The following is a 23281-nucleotide window of genomic DNA, read 5'->3' as shown; positions in this document are numbered from 1 at the left end:
CCACCACATATGAACCATGGAACCCTCGTGTCCACAACCCCTCCAACAAAGTTTAGAATGGCCAGGGATTATATGGGAGAGGCGAGCTGGGGTAAGATACCACCTGCAACTAAGTTTCTTTTGAAGCTCGAGGTGATTCGTACAAAAAGATACCCCCCTCATCATGTCCTCTGCCTCAAGCCAGGACTCCTGGGGCAATTGTAGATGCAGTTCCCTCTCCCACGCCACCATATGGGGAAGCTTACTGGCAGAGAATCGATTCAGTAAAAGGGAGTACCAGGACGAAATGGCACCTTTACATTGAGGGGCAGCAACGCAGAGTGGGCGGATGGAACATAGAGACTGCGTATGTTGGAGGATAGAACCAGACGAGGAATGGAGAAGGTGGCGGATCTGGAGGTACTTGTAGAAGTCATGATGTGGAAGGCCATGGTGAGATGTAAGGTGTGTAAAAGAGTGTAGGTCACGGCCACTATAAAGGTCACCCAACACCCGTAGGGTGGGTCGAAGCCAGTGGGCCAGACTGAGGCCAGGGATCAGAAGTTCAAGAGAACGGAGCGGTGTGAGAAAGGTAAGTTTAGTCAAGGAGGGCAAGTGTCTGGAGACAGCGGCCCAGGTATCAAAAATGTAAGAGGTCGTAGGCGGTAAGGCAGGCAAGGAGGGCCGTGAGGGGCCCTGCACCCAGAGGAGCTGATCTAGAGTGTAGGGAGAGAGTATAGCATTCTCCTGGTGTACCCAAGTTGGGGAGTTAGTGCGAGCATAAAATGAGAAAGCATGTGAGAGAATGCAAGCCGAGTAGTAAGAGGGGACATGTGGGATTCCCAAGCCCCCCTGTAATCTGGGGACTACCCGAGTGCGAGCAGCTACCCTGGAGCTAGCTCTGACCTTAGTGAATGACACGAAAGAGCGCTGAATTGTGGTCAGTAAATTAGCCGGGGGACGGATAGGAATTGTGCGGAAAACATAGAGAAGCTTGGGAAGGGCTGACATCTTGAGGGCATTTACACGACCCAACCATGAAAGTTCATACTTCTGCCACCTGAGAATGTCCTCCCTAACACACCTCCAGGTGGCCAAAATATTGAGCGTGTTAATGTTATGAATGCATTTGGGCAGCTTGATACCCAAATAAGAGATGTGGGAGCGTTGCCAGGTAAAACAGTAGGAATTGGTAAGGTGAGCGCGGTCTACCGGGTCCAGATGGAAACACATTGCCTGAGTTTTTGGTATGTTGATCTTGTGATAGGAAACGTGAGAGTATTGAGAGAGGTGGTGCTGTAGAGCGGACAAGGAGCGAGAAGGAGAAGTAAGAGATACTAATATGTCGTCTGCGAAAAGGCCCAGGACACATTGAGAATGGTTGGAGATGGGAAAGCCCGTAATCGAGGTGTCAGAGCGGATGGAAGCTGCTAGAGGTTCTAAGGCTAGTATATAAAGTAAAGGGGATAAGGGACAGCCCTGACGGGTGCCATTAGAGATGCCGAATGGGGAGGATAGAAAACCCTGCATGGAGATACGGGCAGAGGGGGAAGAATAAAGTGCCATGGCCGCTTGTATAAATGTAGGGGGGAAATTAAATTTTGACATGGTAAGTTGCAGGAACGACCAATGTAGCCTGTCAAAGGCTTTTTCCGCATCATAAGATAAGAGTAGCCCAGGAATCTTCTTCCTGGTGGCTTCCCATATAACATTAATGAACTTACGGGTGTTGTCAGAAGGTTGGCGGCCCGTGACAAAGCCAACCTGGTCAGGGTGAAGGAGTGACGGTAAAACAGGGGATAATCGATTAGCTAAAATCTTGGCGTATATTTTAACGTCATTGTTCAGGAGGGAAATAGGCCTATAATTGGAACAAGTGTCCAAGGGTTTACCTGGCTTCGGCAGGGTGATTATATGGGCAGTTAAATTCTCAGAGGGGATAGTACCAGAAGACATGTAAGAGCGAAATAAAGAAAGTAAGTGGGGGCCCAGTATGGGTAAAAACGTACGATAGTAAGTAGCAGTGTATCCATCCGGACCCGGCGCCGAGCCCTTTTTAAGCTGAGCCACAGCCCTCTCAACCTCGCGCAACTCTATAGGCACTGCCAACGAGGCAGAGATGTCCGGCGGCACAGAGGGCAAGGGGATAGGGGCAAGATAAGAGGCGATGTCAGTGTGGGCAGGATGGTGGAGAGACGCGTCCTCCTTTAGATTATATAACTTGGCGTAGTAAGACGCAAAGACTTCAGCCATTTGAGAGGGATTGCTAACTTTTAGACCAGAGGGTGCGGTAATGTATTGTGGCCTAGAAATAGCTGAGGCATGTCGAAGTTTACGGGCTAGAAGAGTGTCAGCTTTGTTGCCCTTAGCATAGAATTTTTGCTTAAGACGAAGAAGCATATGGGCTGTAGCTTGAGCATTAAGTTCCGACAACTGCCGTTTAATACGTGCGATGTCGCTTGTGAGGGAGTCAGTCATGTGGGATTTATTAAGCATGTTTAGATCATATAGTTTCCTCAACAAAAGTAGTTTCGAGTCAGACCTTTGCTTCTTAACATAGGAGGCCAGGCTAATGAGCCGGCCTCTCAGAACCGCTTTGTGCGCGTTCCACAAGGTCTCGATGGGAGTGTCAGGGAGGGCATTATCTTGAAAATAATGCGTCAAATGTGAATTGATCTGTGTCTTGTGAGCGTCATCGTATAAGAGGGAGTCGTTTAGACGCCAAGTGCCGCGGCCTAGGAAGGGAAAATCTGTTTTAAGGGCTAGTAAAACAGGGGCATGATCGGTCCAGGAAATGGTGCCTATAGTGCAGGAGGATGCGGATTGTAATGTGTGTTTGTCCAGGAAAATGTAGTCTATGCGAGAATAAATATTATGCGGGGCCGAAAAAAAAGTGTAATCCCTCTCTGAGGGATGCAAGACCCTCCATGTATCAAAGAGGTGATGGGAATGAATCAAAAAGGACATGTCTGACCCAAGTTGAAGTTTGTGTTTATCATGAGTGGTGTTATGATGTAAAGTGCAATCAAGTGGCGGGGACAGGGCAGTATTGAGGTCACCGCAAAGGACCACCCGACCCTGTTTACACATTTCCAATTTGCCCAAGAACATACGAAAGAAGCTAAGTTGCGAAGTATTGGGGGCGTAAAAAGAAGCCAAAGTGTAAATAGTGGCATTGAGTTCACATACCAATATGAGGTATCTACCCCGCGGATCCACATGCTTATGTATCAAAGAAAAAGCAAGGCGGTTAGAAATTAAAATAGAAACTCCGGCTGTCTTGGAAGTCGCCATTGAGTGAAACTGTGTGGTGAAGTGGGGAGAATACAAAAGAGGCCTTGGAGATTTTTTTAAATGTGTTTCTTGAACACAAATAATGCTGGCCTGGAGAGACTTTGCGTCGTGCCAAAGTAGGGAACGTTTCTGCGGTGTGTTAAGGCCTTTAGCATTTATCGAGAGAACCTTTATATCAGCCATGGCATGGAGCAAAGGGGTAAATTAAGAATCTCAGCCAAAAAAAGAAAACAAAAAAATAGATCCGGGGGGGAGACACCCCACCAACAAGAGAGCGCCAGTTGCAAGTGTGCCCCAATACAAAACGATAGATAGTGCATCGATTGAGTTCCCAAAATAGCGATAAAAAAAATTTAACAAAAAGAACAAACGGAACAGAAACAGAAGTCGGCCCATGGTCATGAGCAATAACGGGGGAGACAGTGCTAACGATATAAATAGCACTGAGGGGGTACTCAACAAATCAGGGAGTTAAGACCCACGACGGCTAGCCAGCCAGAGAGATTAGTGGGTATGTTAATGTGTATAGTGTAAAGAACGTAGCAATAAAACAGGCAAAAATAAGTAGAAAACAATCAAAAGCATCGTAGCGTAAGAAAGTCTGTTGAGATCTATATAACGAAAAAAGGCGCTAAGCGACTAGAGGTTACCAGTCGAAGAACATCAGTAGATCAGGTTTTGGTCGACCAGTCCCTTCTCAGTTTCTTCGGAGGGGAAGTCGTCTTCATCGGGGTAGAGACACGAGCCGGGTCTTGCGTAGGGGATACGTCGAGGCCCCAAGATTTCACACGGGCCAGGCCATCCTCAGGAGACTCAAAGATGAAAGTGGAGCTGTTCCGGGAAACAATCAGACGCACCGGGTACCCCCATCTATAGCGAATCTGGTGAGACCGAAGAATGCTTGTTACTGGAGCGAAGGCCCGGCGAAGTTGAAGTGTGAGCTGAGAGAGGTCCGTCAGAAGCTGGACATCTTGGAACCTGGAGGGCAAGGTAGGTTGGTTGCGCGCCGCCTGCATGATCTTATGCTTGACGTCGAAGAAGTGGACCCTCGTCAGGACGTCGCGAGGAGGAGAGCCGGGAAGATTCTTTGGGCGAGAAACACGGTGAAGCCGGTCAAGTCGAATATCCTCAGGTAAGGTATCTCCAAGGAGAGCGGCGAAGAGGCCCGTGACATATTCGGGAAGGTCGTGCTGCTCGATGGACTCCGGAATTCCCCGAAGACGTATGTTATTGCGCCGCGACCTATCTTCCAGATCCATAAGTTTGTTGCGGAGAAAAGCGAGCTCGTTTTGCGTGGATACCTGGCCGTCCGCCAGAGCGTTATGCGCATCCGCAAACTCCTCCATACGCCGTTCCAAGCCGTCCGTCCGGTCCCCCAGGCCGTCCAAATCCCGTCGCAAGGAAGAAGCAATTTCATGAAAGTCCTGACGAAGTTGGTCTCTCATTTCACGAAGTAATGCCTTCATCGTTTGTGAGGTAAGTTGTTGCGGAGGGTCAAGGAGCTCCTCCTGGGATTGCGGTGTAGGAGATGGAGGTCTCGAATGTGATGCAGAAGCGCGGCTGAGGGAGGCATCCGAATCCTCATCCAGGTCACGTGGTAGGCCCGATTCACCCGCAGGGTGCTTCTTGCGTGATTTAGGCTCGAAAAAGTTCGGCATTTTGGCTGATTTCTTCACACGGTGAGACGACATTGTCAGACCAAAGTGGGAGAAGAAGAAATGTGTGGATAAAACCACTAATTCGTGCGGATGGAATGCGATAGAGCTGGCAGGTCGCGGAGTACTAGCAAAACACGTCCGATCAGGCTGCCATGCAAACCACCCCTTTTTCCCACGTTTTACGGATGTGTATCGCAGCAAAAACTCGGACTGAAAGTATTTAATTGAACAGTGTAGATCTGGCTTAGTCTGTGCTGCGGGAGATTCTTGAGATCGTTTAGAAAGATTAAAGACCTGGTGATCATAACCTTGTGAGAGGATTTGATGGCCCTTATTTTGCGCACGCACTACACTAGGCTATTCTATCAGGATGAGAGGAAAGAATCCAATCCAGCAGCGTGTGGTTCAGGCTGTTCCTATTAATTGAGTTCACTCCAAAGCCTTAAATAGTGTTTTTGGGGAATTCAGCCAATCGAAATTAAAATCTCCAAAAAACAGCAGTTCACTTTTTTGGTTTTGAGCTACGGTTTTCCTGAGGAGTTGGGTTAGGTTGGATAATGCATTGGGGGCATTTTTGCTGTTAAGCATGATTCTGAGAGCGCAATGATTTGGGTTTGGAATTTAAACACCAAGTGTGCAGCGCTTCCAGTTTGGGGTGAAGGCTGCGGATGGAAAGGAGAAGCCATTTTTAGACCAGGGTTAGACTTATTTGCTAGAGCAAGTACCAACAGTATTTTGTGACTGGGAGGTTGTAGAACTTTTGGGGGTAACTTTTGCCAAACAAGTTACAGGAACAGAGCAGGTCATCCCATATAATGGGGAGATGAATGGAGTGGGAGAAGAGTTACCAAGAATAGGAGTATGCTCAGATTTGAATTCATGTTAGCGGTAGAAATAGTATATGGAATGCACAGGAGATGAGGGGTTGAGTACCAGTACGAGAGCGAGTGAATGTTTGGAGGGGTAGTCACAGGTAACATGGATAGAACACAAAAATACAGCATGCATAGCAGTATAATAAGTTATTGACTGGAGCGCTGTCTGTGGGTTTCTCCTGTAATCCTTGAATTGGCACTTGATGGAAAGTCACCTGCCCCCACCACCACCACCGCGTCCTCGCTTGCGCTCTTACTAAATGGGGATCCCTCTTCGGTATAGTTACCCCAATAAAGTTACACACAAGGGGTCAGGAGGTGACTTAAACAAATTAAGCAATAGTTGTCAGATTAAAGGCAAAACATATGTAGGGATTAAACATTCTGTCACAACAGTTGAAAGGGGTTAGCAATGGGGGGTTCTGAGGTAAGACAGCCACACAAGCCATTCTTTAGGTGATTACAGAAACACCCTGCAAACGCAAAGCGTATCTGCATAGAGTATGAAATATCTCAGAAAGAAAGAAAATCCTGAATTTTCCCAATACAGTGGAAAACGTTCAGTGTTACTTAAAAGCACGTGAGCATTTAGGCTTTTCAGCAGGAAAACATGCCTCTGATGTGTGGATGCCAGCAGAGTCCAAACCGAACCCGTATGCACTGCACACCCAGTACCAAAAGCAGACTGCAGCCATCTATAAAGTAACGTTTTCTACCAGTGAAACTAGCCATTTTGGTGAAGGAAGGGCATCCGCATTTTTTCCCATCGGTTTGTTCTACGTTCACAAGTTTCCTTCTATTGCGTAAATGATCTTTTATTTATATAGCGCCAATAATTTATTCCATGCTTTTTACAATGCATTATTTTCAAAAGGCAAAACTAGAGTTGACGGACTAAGAGAAGCAAATATATTAAGTAGAGAGGGCTGTGCTCACAAGCTTACAATCTAGAGGGAACAGGGTGAGGAGAAACACTAGGTATGGAGAAAGGGGAGAGAATGGTGCGAAGGGTTGTACTAGTGGCCAGGTAAGTTCTAGCTACAGAGATGGTACACTTCATTAATTAGAAACAGTAGGAGAAATAGTTGCTAATGGGGATAGAGAATTGAGGTACTGGGGAAGAGATGGAAGGAGGAAAAGTTCATGAATTCAGTTTGTTTCCGGTAGTGTTGTGACATCCATGATGAAATAGCACACAAGCAATATGGATATGAGAGAATGAAGGCTGTCAGGAGAAGGCACGTGGATTTGATTGTCATCTGCACATGCATGACACTGGAAGCCAAGTGAGTCGGAGATGCAGAAGAGATCCACATCTTTTGACAGTATCAAAAGCAGCAGAGAAATCCAGGGGTATCAGAAGGGAGAAGCGACCTTTTACTTTGGCAGAGAGCAAGTCATTGGAGACTTTAGTTAAGAGCCGTTTACTAGAGTGAAGAGGGGCTAAGACTGTAGAGGGGCTAGGAGGCAATTAGAGGAGAGGAAGTTAGGTAACTGCTTACATCCTTTCAAGCATCTTAAAGGGTTAAAGAAAAAGCGATAGGGCAGTAGTTATGTGTGTGATCCAAATAGGAGCATGCGTAAAAGGTTACTGAGGAGAGGGAAAGGTTAAAAATTGGGCAAGTAATGGACAAAGGGTAGGGGGGGAGAGAGGCTTTATAAGATGGGATGGGGCCGAGGGTACAGGTTGTCAGGTGAGAGGAAGAAAGTTGTAGGTGAAAAATCAGTGTGGGGTTAGGAGTGGGGAGTGATTGTGGGTGGTATAGTAAGGGGTTGAACCCCACTGTGCCTGGTGGGGAGTGAAGGGGTACAAAGTCAGCACCCTCTACTGGCTGAAGTAAGAATTCAATAATTCAGACACATTCCCATCAGTTTAATGATCCGATTTACAGAAACTTTATGTTTTACTCGTCTTCGATGAGTCTTGACTACAGGTTCAAAATTTTTCCAGAAAGACCACACAGTCTTCTTCATATAATATTTATTAGAATCAAAGATAATACATCTGAGGACTGAAAAGATACAATGTTTACAGACTGAAGGCAGAGGCTTCTCACAGTAAAGAATCCCATGCTGGGATGAGCCCCCCCTCTTCACATGGGAAAGAGGATGATATGAAACGTTCTTGACTAATGACCTGGAGATAAGGAGCCCAGCAGAGCAAAAGGATTCGAAGCTCACACAACACGTCACATTCAAATCTAAAATAAATATGGGAGAAACTGGACAAGCTAAGAGGCACAGGCAGGAGAAAGCAAGAGGACTGCTGGATATATGCATCTCCTCTGCCGGAGCAACCTGCATGAACGCCGTGCTGGTCTAAACCTTTGACAGCGGTTATTACGGACTTCAACTCTCATGATGCTCAGCTACTGTAGCCGACAGGGCATTATGGGTGCCATTGCCCACAGCTATAGAGTATCAGAGGCTAGTCACCATTTATGCATTTCCTTACCGCTTACAGGACCACTATCAGGATTTTTATTTCTTCCTTCAGTTTTTAAAAGTAAAAACACTGAAGAAAACCTCATGGTTACTGAGCTTTGTGGAAACCCTATTAAGAAGCACTGCCACAAAATAAGATTATGCCACGATTATAGCAGATGGGAAGCAAACATGGGTTACATGATCTGCAGTAAAGCAAGCAGCAAAGAATAAGATAAAATAATTTTTTTTTTTTTTAAACAATCTCCTAAAAAGAAACCTTTTTCGTCATATTAGTGTCTCTTTATAAGTGTATTGCTGTGTCTAGTTTAGACTCCACTATTATATTAAGAATGTCCTGAAAATATTTTCTATTTTTCTTCCAAGAAGTTCTTTAAGGAGACATCTAGTGGTCTTTCCTTTAAAGTAAATGAAATAACAAGCTCACTGCTCCGGCAGGCAGGAATTAAATCAATTCACCATAAAAAGCAGGTTCCTAAAACCGATGGGTCTGGGGTTATGGCTTTGGACGCTGCCTGTGAGACAGCCACGGTTCAGATCTCCAGACAGCATAGGATACAAACTGCCGCATTGGGAATTGCTCGCAGCCTTAATGGCAGTCTCATGCGAGACCAATATGAACTATTTGAGGTTTAATAGTTTAATTAGGGATATGAAAAAAATAAAAGGCATTGACGAGTCTTCCTTTTCAAAAATCAACATATCTGCTAAAATGATTGTTACAAACAGGCTGTGTTTTTTTTACATTTATATCTTGCTTAACTGGCAATGCCTTGTCAGCTGGATTCACAGACAGGTTATTTTTTACTTACAGAACATAACCGTCAGTTCAGTTTGGTCCAACGTGGGACTGACCCATTAAATCCTTTGTTGGTAAAAGAAAATGGACACTTCTATTACCTGCCACATACAAACTAGGCGCTCTTCTGTATCATGTACTGAAAGCATTACAAGTACCACAAAGCATCATGGGATAAAAGCAGGGATCTTACTGCAGGTGGGGCCCACAGGACTCTAGGGCACATCTGGGTTGTTGGCCAGAAATCCTGTAGGTCCCTTATTTAATGAAGGAGTTGAAGAGAATGAAAAACATTATTTTTGGCACATTCTGCAGAGATCCCACCCCGCAGGGCAGCAGGAGTGGGGTATGGTGGCTCTCTGCCTTGCCCAAAATGACATCATTTCTCCCTCTCGCTCACACCCCAGCAGCATGGGTTGGGGTGCTGGGCTGCTTGAGACCCATGGTGGAACACAGCCAGCCAGCGAAGTCCACTTCCTCCAGCTCCGCTGTCTTAATGAATGGGTGAACCTAGCATGCGACAACAGTAAATACCAGTTAGCAAGTAGCCTCTAGTGTAAAGTTTAAGCTTAAAAAGTAACGCTAATCAAGAACTACGATACTTTAGTCATATATAATCTCAAACAAGCTCTGATCTACCGCAAACATACATACCTTCTGCTTTGATACAGTTGCACTACTATGGTACAAACTTTTCTCATATTAATAAATCTCACTTTCATTCCTCTTTCGAATCTGTTTTATGAGGCCTATGGGTCACATGCAAGTAACTCCTCAAACAGCTTAAGCTAAAACCTAAAGGTTTGTGTGAGCAGAGCCCTGCATTCCAAATCCCCTAAAATCTATACACCTGTTGGACTTAATATTAATACTACTACTACTACTACTACATTATACTATCCTATTACTAAACGTAAACTGTCTAAGAACACCAAGAGGATTCCATCGATTTGCTTCCAAAGTCCTGAGCATGTATTCACATCATAATACATGACAGAATATACATGGACCTTACCATGAGCTGTTTCAGATCAGCTCGATCAGCCGGATTCTTCACCAAGCTGGAAAAACAAAAACTATTAGTCAACGCTGACCACTGCAGGGAATAATACATTTCACAATTACCAAATAAACAAGACTAAGTATCCAGACACATTGTAACACATTTCAGCATGTTCTATTACCACATATATCATAAGCCTTTGGTTTCAGCCCCTCAAATGTTATAGATCGGCATACAACGAAGATGTACCACAATACGGTAATTAGTAACTATACGAGGTGTGCACAGCATGGCATGTCTGATTCCAGTAGGAAGCTGCCAGTTAAGTAACGCAGGCAATATCCCCCTTTCCCATATGTCAAAGTATTAATTAAATCTAATGAACTGAAAGCCCTAAAATACTGCTTAAAACATCAAAATAATATAGGGAATAGCACCCTCTGAAAACCAGGGCCCTCAGATACTCGATATGTATATACTAGTCCTACATACGATGGCATAAGGTTGCTTATACCTCCCTACTAGGACAGCAAGGGGAAAGGCACAACGGACCAAGATGATGGCTTCACCGATGACCATTTGCTTTCAGGCATCTTGTCCATTTGGAGAACTTAGAGTAAAATCTGCCATACCCATAAGAATTGTAAAAAGAAAAAGATTTTTGAATTTGGAGCAGTATTGCAGCTTTTGGGAATTCACAAATAAATGATAAATCTGGAGCATTGAAGCAGCTGGCACTAGTACTTTCACAGCTGTAATTAGTTTGTAATATGATGGCAAACTAATGAAACTTACCATTTGCCCACAAAGTCCTGGAACTCTGCTCCAAACACCCCACTTGGCAGCTTGGGAGGAGGCTGGAGAAAGAAAGAGGGGCATCAAGGAAAAAAAACTTTTAGTCCACAAGGATATAGGTATAAAAAAAAAGTAACAATTTAGGCTTGAACAAATCCATGCAGACATCTGCTCACTTATAGAAAAAGGTAAAATGCTGCTTGTGCGACAGACTGGGTGCCTGAGATACATCTCCCCACGTCATTATTTGTGTTAAGTTTTTTCGTTATTACAATATGGCTACGACTTGTGGCTTGTCAGGAGTCCATGAAAAATACAGAGTAGATGGCCAGGCCACAAGTATGTTAAGTATAATCACCAGGCACAGGAAATGTACATGTATATCAGAGATCTATATACACCTATAGATATCGAAACTTACCTCATTCACAATATAATCCAGCAGCTCAAAAATAGCCATTGGTGGCCGGCTGTCTGGTCCATAAGCTGAAAATAGAAAAAAAAGGCAATGAGATTCTTTATACAATAGAAATTAATCAACTGAATGTACTTTATTACAAACCTCTGAATATAGTGGTGCCGGAGTATTTGTTATGACATTGGACGGAGACTGCATGTTTCGTTCGCATAAAGCGGCACTTAACTCAGGGTGAATTTCCCATTAGGGGAACCCCCTGTGGATGCCGATTATGTTGGTTTATTCGTTATGCTCATGGGCATTTTCCTGTAACATGACCAGACCCAAGTGCAGCCATCTGGCTGTTCACATGATTTGGAACGGGTTTTAAAATAATGCTCGCCATCAGAGTACTGAGAATTGGAGGGGTGTTTCTGCCCATGAACCACTAGAAGTAAAGCCAGCTTCATGCTAAATGAATCCAAAAGCAAAATAATTTTATATACTGCAGATAGAACACTAAGAGTACAAAAGGTACATGCCAACTTTTGTGTGCACTTTACTTTAATTAAATGATCGCCGACTGGGGTCTTAGAATTTTTATTGTGTTTTTAAAAAAAATTTTTTTAGAGGGATTCCTCAAAACAATATACGGTAAATATAAATCTATGTTATTGGGATAGCTCCCTACACTTATCTCCTTTCTCTTCCAGGAGATGCATCGATCTCCTGCTTAGGACGGACTAACAGAGCAGTGGTGCCATTTACATTCTATTTCATGCACAAAGTAAAAGGTGGGTATTAAAATACTAAGTATTTGAAGACGATTCATGATTTGGCGACACTGTTTGGGGGGAGTAGATTGTCTTTTTAATAACACAGCCTGATGGACAGAATATTCTGAGCTATTTATGTACAGCATTAAAAGGTAAAATCATGACCAAGATATAAAAAAACAGTATAGGTTACCCCCAGACCTTTGTTAATCTCCTCCTGTGGTTGTCTGATGGAAAATCCTGCATCCCGCGGACCCAACTTTACATACATACATACATACATACATACATACATACATCTATATATTGCTTATTTCAACCTGTAAATGTTATTAGGTTTATTTGCTGTATAGAGTTATAAAATGTAGGATTTCGGAATTAATAACACAATACTTAATGACCTTAGAGCGTATTACGTAGAGAAGCCTCAGCAACATAATAAGAAAATAATTGTAGTCTTGCTTAGTGTTAAACTCCCTTAGGGTCATTTAATGACAGAGCTATATCACTACCCAAAGTGGCCCAGAATGATTCAATAACATAGAGCTATCATTAACATGTACAGCAGAGACGGGCAGCCAGCAGATGGATTATCGATACCAACACTCTCAGCCAGCAGATGGATTACTGTGATGCCACAAGTAACCTAGCAATAGCTGTGTCTGGAGGTTTGTAATACAGGCAAAGATTTCATTTTATGATTGTGACCGAACAGACGGGGATGAGCTACAAGTAGATTAGTAACCCAAACTAAAATTGCATTGGTTTGTCCCAAAACTGTTATCTTTATGTATATAATATACATTTTTTGTCATTATTGAAAGCTATGAATATCTAAAATTTTGTTTCACCGGCAGATACAATTTATACATTAGCCTTACAGTACAGCCTACATTGAGGGTCTAAAAACTGTTCTAAAACATCAGTTAATTGCAAATTATATAATATGCAGTTAATAAGAAAAGCCACAGTGTACTAAGAAGGGATGCTGCATGGGGTGTTTTCGTGGCATACAGCAGAGTAGTTAGGAAGGAGGAACAGTTTACAACCACACACCATTTACTGAGAACGAGGAACAAATGTCTTGGGACATTTTGGGCAGCACTTACAGCTGATGGGACGTCCTGGAGGTCGTGGGCGAGGGGACAACTCTGAAGACATAGGGTCCCCTTCCATTGAGCAGCCGAAGATCCCCTCCAGTTCCTTAGCATCCGGAGGGGGAATTGGATACCGACCGATGGCCATCTCAACCAGCGACAGACCCATGCTCCAGATATCAGACTGAACTGAATAGTGTGTTCCTTGTAATCGCTCGGGCTGAAACACAACACAGAAAACAAAAGGTTCATACAAGCCAGCCATTAAAAAAGCCATCACACAGAATATGGCGCTTAGAACAACCAACTATAACACTGAATATTTACATTTTTCTTGTTGCATTACAGCGAGAAATGTCTTCAAATGATTTGTCCTAATGTGTTCTATATAAACTACAGTGTGCAGTGGAACATATTGATCATAAGATCACTGTGCATCACATCAGCACTCAGATGGTTAACCGCAGTAGTTAAGACTTTCACTGGGAGACAGAGACATCTTCTCCCACCGAGTGTACCGAGAGCTGTTATTACACACGCACGCCGCACAACGTGGGAGGACATGCTGACAACTCCATCTGCTGCATGACACACAATGTGCACACACGTGATGAGGAGCGTAGGGATAATATATATTTTGTAAACACATATTGTGGCAATACCACAAGAAATTATGTAATGCACAGATGCACTGGAAAGATAATTTAACAGGTTTATTGAGTTTTGTTGGCCATGTAACTGGGGCTTACACTAACTGCCCAAGAAACATGGATACACCTGTATGTATGGTCATTACAGACGCTGCTCACACATGGGGGGTGGCCTTCTCCTTTTATCCTGGGAATTTGGGATCTCACACAGCGACAGCACATACTCCAAGAAACAGCCAACCCTTGGTCCTCTGCTGTAATGCTATTCCCACGATACGGACATTGGTGCCATAACTCATTAAGAGCACGCTACTGGGCATCCAACACTTAAGAGTGACTTTACACGCACACTGAATGAGAAACATGTCAACCAAGGGCACAGGTGGACATACATGAAAGGCAAGAGGTGCTATAAGGTTAATGTACTTGAAATTCGGTGGACACAAGATCACTCACAGACATATAAGATCTCGTCCCAACGAAGGAATTTGCCATCGAGTCGATGAGTTGCCCGCTGACTCCAAAGTCGCAAAGCTTGATTTCTCCTCTAGAATTCACCAGGATATTAGATGGCTTTACATCTGCAACAAAGAAACGTAAGGTGAAACACAGATTTCTATGGCAGATAAGAACCCATCTGTCCGTGAAAGGACAGGTAAGCCATGAGGCTTTTTATTTCTAAGGTTTGCTAGTGAGGTTGGCAGCAGTCACATTGCACTCTCCATCAGGACATGACGGGAGTTTATTCTCTTCCAACAATATGCCCCGGTTACTAGGGAGACGGGTACTCTGAGAAAACCTTCTGCCATGAGGGAATTAAAACACGTCTGCGTTAACTCTTTCATTGTGCGCTTGAAGCTTGTGCAGGGTAGCAGGGTGAGAAGGTACATGTGATATCACAGTCACAGCTTAATAACTAGTGGACACTCACACTCCCTCAGCTCTGAGAATATCAACGGTATCTGCTTTTAACCCTTTCAGCAGCAAGTCACACCCTCAAAGAATCATTGCCACTCCACTCACCTCTGTGCATAATCTTGTGTTTCTCTCGTAGATAAGTCAGGCCTTTTATCACCTACAGAACAAAGAGGCACGATTAAGAGAAAGGAAGCAATTACATCAAAATACGCGGCCCCTTAAATACCTGTAAGTGCCCAATCAAAATCAAAGGAGAGGCTCCCAATAAGTACCAGCAACCCGTGTGCACTACCAGGTGACAGAGCCATGAAACTCTCGCTACGTTTTATCCAGTACCAAGAGATCACCCATGAAAAAGCCTCCTGCGGGGGACCTTAAACATATTCTACTCTGCAATCTTATGTGAACATTTTCGCTATGGGACATTTTTGTTGAGAAGGATAGCTTTCTGCGCATTTTGTTCCGTCATACAGGTGACTGCATTTTTTTTTGTATTATATATTAGCAAGAACCTTCTTGTGTTTGTGAGGTTCAGCAACCTTGTTGATAATGAAGGAATATCTAGTACTACAGCAAGGGGTCAGTATAACACCCAAATATGACAGCATCAGCACTCAAAGCAAATACATCCATATAAGAACAAAACCTCCATAGAGTTTTGAATTTTGAAAATAAGCACACACACACATTTGTACTTAACACACATCTCTGTGATACTTACAGCAATGCTGACTTTTCCCAATATTTTTTCTGGTATTTTCCCTGCTTTCTTTAGCACCTGGTCAAGAGACCCTCCATCCTGAGGAGACACAAATAAGAATTAACACGAGAACCTCAGAAGATTGCTTAGGCAGGCATTACCCGGATGTATAGGCCACATTACATGTGCCCTCACCACCTGCAAATTACCCTGTGGTTTGGCAGAGCGATTTATCGCTGTATGGCAGCCCCACCTTTCTGTATTTTTCTATAGAGCCTTTAGTGAAAGTTGATTTCTTTTATCGGGCCAACATAGAATTAGATAGAGAAGAGACCTCTGCAGTCCCAATAAAGACAGTCATCTCTTGGACCAATAGGGCTATATGTTCTTTCTTCTCTGTCTTGATAGGATGCCGTGCTGAACTGATTAAATGTCAGTTTGCTAAAAGAGTATGTTGGATGACTATCCAGTTCTTAAACTATACTCGGTAACCAATGTGTAGCCTATTAGACCCCAATCAATTCTTATTATATTAGTACATTTACACTGCAACCAAGCTGTTACCATAAGTTGGTGTGACATAATAAAGCACACCAAGTACCAATATTTTAACAGGGATGTGCACATAAGAATGAGGTTCTGCGTTAACCATAAAGATCTCTCACCATGTGTTCCATGCAGATGCTGATCTCTCCATCGCTGTAAAATGCACCATAGAACCCCACAATATAGGGGGAGTTGCACTCATGCAGGACCTGCAGCTCCCTGATGATCTGGTTTCGGATTGCGGGCTTAATCTCCAGATGAATCAGCTGTTGTGGGGGGAGAAACAGTGTTAGTCTGACTGCTCTGTTCTACAGTACAATGCACCAACATTATGCAATTATACATATATACATACACACACACACACATATATATATTATATTATGGTACCTAAGTTTATTACCAAGTGCTAACATTCTCCAGCTCTGTAGCCTATGGAACAGACAACATGAGACACAGTAGGAAGATCACTGTCACCCAGTGTCCATCCTACTTTGTGTGCTGGAACCCAGCTCTTGACGGTACCGCATAGTTGACAACTGATCATTTTTATGAAGGTGAGTGGCTGCCATACTTCCCTCTAGAACCCCATAAAACAGTTGTATTCATATTTATCTATTAACCTCCATCTCCAGGAGTGCACATTTCATGTATTCTGGAAGTGATAGAAATCTACAGCTGTCAGTGTATGGGAGTTATAAGATCAGTAAGCACTTGAAATTAAAATAGTTTTGCCACATTAAGGAAGACTTTTAAACAGATGAGTATTTCCTAGGGCACCCAACATACTATGCGCCATTATTAAAAAGTGATTTTGTCTCATTCTTTATACTGTGAGTTTTGATGAGGGACAGACTCATCACATTTCTCCTCGTCCCATGAAAATCATTCCCTCACATAACCCAGTGTAGCAGTTATGCAGGATTACAATGCTACGGCAGCTCTATGCCCCTTTGTGCTTTACCCTGCATTGACCGAGATGTACATGGCTTCCATACTCCTCTCCCCGACTCCCTGCGTTTACGTGGCAGAAAGAAGGTCAGTGTCTCACCTTCCTAGCCATGATCAAGCTGGACGGTCGGTGGGAGACCTTGAAGACAACCCCACCATTGCCGGCTCCAAGTTCTGATACTTTCTCAAAGTCATCATCCTTCAGCTCTCCAACTTTCTGCTTCTGCGTGAGAAAAGCTTCCAGCCGTTTCCTCTGCTGTTCATCCAGCTCCAGCTCCTCCAACTTTTTCTGAAGTGCTTCAAGGTTTGTCCTAAGAGTTGAAAAAGATATGGATAAAAAGTGCAGAAGAAAAGCAGGACAAGCACCGGACAACATTTTGTAGCACTTATAGGTCAGTAATACAGTTTTAGGAGATTGCATCACGGTTTCATGTACCAGAGAAAGTGCCTCTACATAAAATAGACATGTAAGTAGAGTTAGGAGGGGGCAGCAAACCTTTGTGTTCAGTTTGATCTACTATGGCATCAGAAGACATATTCCTCTGCAATTAGCCTGTGAAAACCACTGAAGATGCAGGGCCGATATGATTTTAATCCTATGACTATATAAATAAGAGACTTAACAGGTTCACATTTTATAACTTTACTTATATATTATTGCTGTGCAACAGTGATACTCCAGCTGCTCAGCTACAATTTCCATTGACAGTACATTACTGGATGGCTTGTAGTATAGGAATGGCTAGACGGCTTTAATAACAGAGTACCGCTTACACCAGGCTCTGCTTGACCCCGCTGCATAATCTAACCGTCTGTGAGGTGTAATTACAGACAGGGGCCACAACGTGCCAGCCTTTTGTGTGATCCTGATACAAAAGTCCTGATGTGTGATCCCACTAGGTAACCCTATCATCCTCTGGCGCTGTGCTAAGCCAGACACGCAGTCTCAGGAATGCAAGAGAAGATTAGCCACATATTTGTAAGAAGACTATTTCTTGGACAGGTGGTACAGAGCTCCGCTGAGCTGTTTGACCAGAAGACTCCTTAGAAGAGGAAGCGCTTACCTTACTGCTATCGCCCTGAAACACACGTTGCATCCACTCAGCACTTGTGCCCAAATGCACTCTATCTACATTCCAACCAAGTACACAGGCCTGATGATTCTCATCTGTGTCTGAAATGATCTGAAAGATCATGACATGTGCATTCGCCGACGTGTTACAACATTACGCTGAATAAGTATAGTAGCAGTGCCCAGATGATACCAGGGAGGAGCAGGTGCCAGTTACATTTAGAACAGCTGGCCGTGACTTCTCACGCTTCTCCATCTATCTGTACACATGCATATAACCCTGTGCATAGCATGATCTCCACCATGCCCTGGTTGTATTTACCGTATTGGCTCGGATATAGGCCGCCCCCGTATATAGGCCGCACCCTAAAAGTTTGGTGCTTTTTTAAAGAAAAAGTTTTTTTTCTTTAAAAAAGCACCAAAAAAAACATGCTGCCACTGTCCTCCCCCCCGAGATATGCTGCCACTGTCCTCCCCCCCGAGATATGCTGCCACTGTCCTCCCTCCCCGAGATACGCTGCCGCTGTCCTCCCTCCCCGCGATACGCTGCCGCTGTCCTCCCTCCCCGCGATACGCTGCCGCTGTCCTCCCTCCCCGCGATACGCTGCCGCTGTCCTCCCTCCCCGCGATACGCTGCCGCTGTCCTCCTCTGCCCCCCTCCTCGACTTACCGGAGCAGACTCCCGGGTGTCTTCAGGGCCGGCGAGGGACATCTACGCAATACGCGTATGCAACTTCCGGTACCGTTACCGGAAGTTGCATTTGCGTATTGCGTAAATGTCTCCCGCCGGCCCCGCAAGACACCCGGGAGTCTGCTCCGGTAAGTCGGGGGTGGACAGAGGTAAAACGCTTAGATAACCTCCCGTGCCGGCACCCCCCCCCCGTGGGAAGTGCTGGCAGGGGAGGCTGTCTGAGCGTATCGGGGAGAAGGATGCAGGTCCCCTGCACCGCTGCGGGGGATCTGTATCTTAACCCCGCTGCCTGCCCGGCGCCCGGGACTGCATGTCCCGGGCGTCGGGCGCTAGACCCCGAATATAGGCCGCACCCCCACTTTAAAAACTTAAAGTGGGGGAAAAAAGTGCGGCCTATATTCGAGCCAATACGGTATATAATACCACAGCATGCATCTCACAAATGTGCAGACCACCCATACCACGCGCAGCTTGTGATCAGGCACAAACAGCACTCAGATTCAGGCGTTCATATAGGAAGCAATAAAACCAAAAAGAACACTTTACACTGTACCCTTCTGGGAAGCGTTCCAAGGATGCCTTACAGAAATAGCAGCTCGATAAAGGGACATTATGGAAATACGGGAGAGGCAGCCTATAGTATTATTAACCAACATGAAAAGAAATAGGACATATGAACACATTCGCTTCCATGGGCTGGGCAGCTTTGCAGCTATTGTGGCAAAATATGTCTGAACTACCATATCAAATAGCCTTTTGTCCTGAAGTAGTCTCCCCTAACCTCACCCATGCCAGAGATACCAAAGAGAATTAAATAACTAAATGAGGGGAATAATCCAATTTCTAGTAACTGGGATTTGAGATGGATGCTCAGTTGGCATAAATGGAAATTTTTGTTTTTTTTATCTGAAAACTTTACTTACATTGAAATGGTTTTCTTTATTGAATAGGCTCAGATTTTATTTTGTGCGTGCTTAGACCATACAGTGTTAATCGGCGATGTGGGTTGGGGTAGTTACATGATTAGAGGGTGGTATTTTTATATATTCAGCTCTTTAGAAACAGCTCTGTTCCTAAGCAACCAGAAATAACAAGTACAATTCTTACAACAGTCCCCCCCCCTACTCACACTGAACCCCCACCCACCACCTGTCTGCTGTAATGGTTGATGTGCTGTATAAATCAGGTATATTTAGACAATACAATAAATATGCACGGCACGAAGGCTCGCAGCTACCAAACCAGACCCCCCCTTTAAAGATATCATGGGTTAATAGAATACTGCCTCTGAGATGGGTCTTCATTAGATTAATTAAAGGCTGGTTAATTAGAGATCACCTGAATTGTGCAAACCTGCTTTGGGACCAGGGAGCAGAATCCTTACCCTTGGACCAGCAAACAAACTGACAAAAGGTTATAGAAGAACTTGTGACCGAAACAATACATTGTAAAAGCTTCAGCTTCCTTCATCGTCTCTTGGTTCTTCGTGCAGAGGAAACTTGCCTAATATTTGGTCTGCAGGAGGAATTAGTCTGATCTGATGACTCTAGTTAACTAATATTTGAGACTCTTCTGAGCGAGGAGTCCGTGAAGGGCAATCCGTTCTCAGCTAAGATAGATTTGCCTTTTTTGTCCATATTACCAATTACCTCCTAATCTTTTAAATTTTTCAGCACTGGTTTTTATTAATGCAATTAAGTATCAATCACACAGCCCCGCAAACTGCAACAAACATTTTGCTACATTGTTTCTGGTGTCTCAGTGGAGGACTATAAAGAAAGCGCCCAGCTGAACACCTGACACTTCTATGCACCTTGGAGCATAAGCATTTCTTGGTTAACACTCTCGCTGATACAGGTGTGCGCGTGCGTACGTGTTTGCTGTGCTGGGACACCGTGCCTGCAGGGCGTATTAAATGGGCTTGGCAGCGAAGGAACAACAGATAAGCGTATACTTCGGCATAGCTGCGGTGTGTGCAGAAAACGGCCAGTCGGGGACTGAGAATACGTAAAGTTCAGAACAGGTGTCTGGGGTGTTGAAGGGTTATCAAACTTTACATCTTTTTTACGTTGGCCTAATAAAAAGTATCAACTAAAGATTCCATTATCTCGCCCTAATACAGCTATATCCACTTTCCTTATCAAGTCTTAGACATGCGTTACAACACTGCGTTGAGCAGACAAGACTCTACAAGTATCTGACCAGGATACAGGTTTCGACATATGCTCACTTCTGCAAACAAAAGCAGCTCATACAGCTGCAGACATGAACAGACATACTTCAGGGGTCTCCCCAACGCCGAGCACATACTTCACGGGTCTCCCTAACGCCGAGCACATACTTCAGGGGTCTCCCTAATTCAGGTTCAAGTCAAAAAAGCTACCAGAGATCTCCCTGGACTCAGCAGTTCTGTGTAAACCTGTATCTTAAATCAGCCACTGGCCATTTCCAGGCACACAGCAGCAGGATTGGGACAGCAGGCTCTATCACAAGCAACATATCGCACCATCAGTGCCAGGCTTCTGGAAATGGAAGCCTTGGCTGCAGAACGGTTCTGCTCAGCATGCACCAACATTTCCAGGCCTGACAGTTCTTATGAGCAGGGGAGAGGCAGTCACACATTCCTATCATTTCCCAGAGCTTCTCAAACCTACACCTTACAAGCCAGGCACGCCCAGACACGAGGGAACATCCGTTATATCCCATTCGGCTGGGCAATCAGTGTATAACATATACAAATATACATATATATATACACACACACACACACACACACATATATATATATATTTATATATATATATATATATAAATAACTCAAGATTGTAAGCTGGGCTCTCTCCACCTAACGTATGAGTTTGTCATAGTCCGTCAATTATCGTCTTGTCATACCCCTTGAATATATGTATTGTATTAAGTGCTGCATAAATTGTTGGCGCTACATAAATAAAAGATAATATATATATATCTATATATACACACACACACACACAAAAAGGTGTCTCACCGGTTATTATGCATTAAAATGGCATCAAGTTCCCCTTGAGATAAAAATCAAGATTTACAGAAGTTACTAAGACAGTGGAGAGTTCCCAACATTGCACAGCAGAAGCTCAGGGACCAGAAATGTCACACCAAGGGGTAGATTTCATTTTAAAGTGTCATCAGGACATGTTAACACCTACTTTACCCTGCACCACCTGAGAAAAGCAAAAAACTATGTCTTCAAATCTGTGACTGCTGCTGCAGCCCTCCATTACTGCAACTCTCCTCTTCACGAAAAAGAAAATTAAAGGGCAGTAGTGACTTTATAATTTACTAAGCCGATCTAACGCCCAGGGGATCAATGCTCCTCTGTATTTTTAAAGTTCCCTCTAATACATTTAAATCCCCCTTGAATACAGGATTGTGCTGTGACATCATACCCCGATTTCATTGACTGTGCATTGTAATGCCCCTCCCCATCAATGGGGTAATAAATTATTACTAATAATGTGGCCCCGTATCCCCTTTGCAGCCCTTGAAGGGGTCGGCGTTACATGCGGTCCCTGGCCTGGAGTCAGAGTGGATGCATAAGAGGAAGCAGAGGCTGGCATATAATAGTAGGCTGACAGTGTGCGTATATAAGGCGATATACCGAGCCCCTTTTGCGGCAGCTGCCGCCCCTCCTTACCCTGTCGAGGTTCCAGGGGTAATAACCCGAAAGGCAGGAAATGCAACAGGACATGAAGTGTGTGTACACAATATGTATATATTGTACATATATTGACAGCGGCCCAGTGCTGCACGCTCTCCCAGACCCTCCCCGTCTCACTTACTCTGCAGTTGGGGTCCCGTTCACAGCAGTCCCGTCGGGTGGGGGGTTCAGCGTGATGGGCGTGGGCTTCTTTTTAGGCATGTTGCTGGGTAGAGGAGGGCAGGCCGGGTGCTGTCACGAGTAATCTGCGCTTGAATCTCTCCCGTACCGGCTCAGAGTCCCAGCGGGCGCCACTGATTCACTGCCTGTCCCTAGACTGTCACTCTGCAGCCCTCTGCATCCGGGGGCGGGGCTTCGCCTTACATTGTTTCCTTGCCTTCGGCAGCCAATGGGAGGAGCCGACGGATAGACAGAAGGAGTCACGGAAATACGTCACATATCTCACGGGGGCGAGAACTGTATGTGGTGGTATGGGCGCCCTCCTGTGGTTTAACATGGATATTGCAACAGAGTGGATGGAATGAACTCCCACCGATGGCTGTGTCATGGCTAATCCGTGCCTATGACTTGCGCTCAAGCTTTCTTGTTGCAGGGGTGAATATAGGGGGCAGGGCTTTGGCACTCCTATGTAGCAATACTCAGGGCTATCTTTCAGGAGGAACTCAAATACTGAATAGATGTTTCCCTTAATTATACAAGACTTTATGTATTCTGGTGAGTTGTGTACCAGGTTTGCGCATCAGTGTGCAATAAATTTGTCCCATGTTGTTGGAGTAGATTGGATATGGCTCGTGGTTCACAGTTTGGGCCAGCCCTATATCAAATATTTCATGCCCCTTCCAAATAGATTGTAGCTAGATAACAACATGTTTCACTATACTCAATAGAATCAGACCTAGTCAGCGTATATATCTATATATATCTATATATATATATAT

The 23281-nt window shown here is 44.4% G+C and overlaps 1 protein-coding gene across 1 annotated transcript; it reads right to left on the bottom strand.

The window, feature by feature from the left end:
- Positions 1-7772: 7772 nt before the first annotated feature.
- Positions 7773-22701, bottom strand: MAP2K1 (mitogen-activated protein kinase kinase 1). Its single transcript, XM_053462288.1, has 11 exons — positions 22465-22701; positions 16984-17194; positions 16052-16198; positions 15408-15485; positions 14792-14843; positions 14225-14349; positions 13131-13338; positions 11270-11334; positions 10849-10910; positions 10066-10111; positions 7773-9560 (listed from the first exon to the last, which is right to left on the bottom strand). The coding sequence occupies exons 1-11, from the start codon at positions 22542-22544 to the stop codon at positions 9447-9449; spliced, it is 1188 nt and encodes a 395-aa protein (XP_053318263.1). The 5' UTR covers positions 22545-22701; the 3' UTR covers positions 7773-9446.
- Positions 22702-23281: the final 580 nt, after the last annotated feature.

This window comes from Spea bombifrons, chromosome 4 (genome assembly GCF_027358695.1).
Source record: "Spea bombifrons isolate aSpeBom1 chromosome 4, aSpeBom1.2.pri, whole genome shotgun sequence".
Lineage (NCBI taxonomy): Eukaryota > Metazoa > Chordata > Amphibia > Anura > Pelobatidae > Spea > Spea bombifrons.
Note: the sequence above shows the minus strand (reverse complement) of the source record. Positions and strands in the feature narration are given on the sequence as shown.

Coding starts and splice junctions, on each gene's coding strand:
- MAP2K1 (XM_053462288.1), bottom strand. CDS start 22,544: ATGCCTAAAAAGAAGCCCACGCCCATCACGCTGAACCCCCCACCCGAC. Junction 16,199..16,983: donor GCTTGATCATGGCTAGGAAG/GTGAGACACTGA, acceptor CCCCCACAACAG/CTGATTCATCTGGAGATTAA. Junction 15,486..16,051: donor GCATCTGCATGGAACACATG/GTGAGAGATCTT, acceptor GTGTCTCCTCAG/GATGGAGGGTCTCTTGACCA.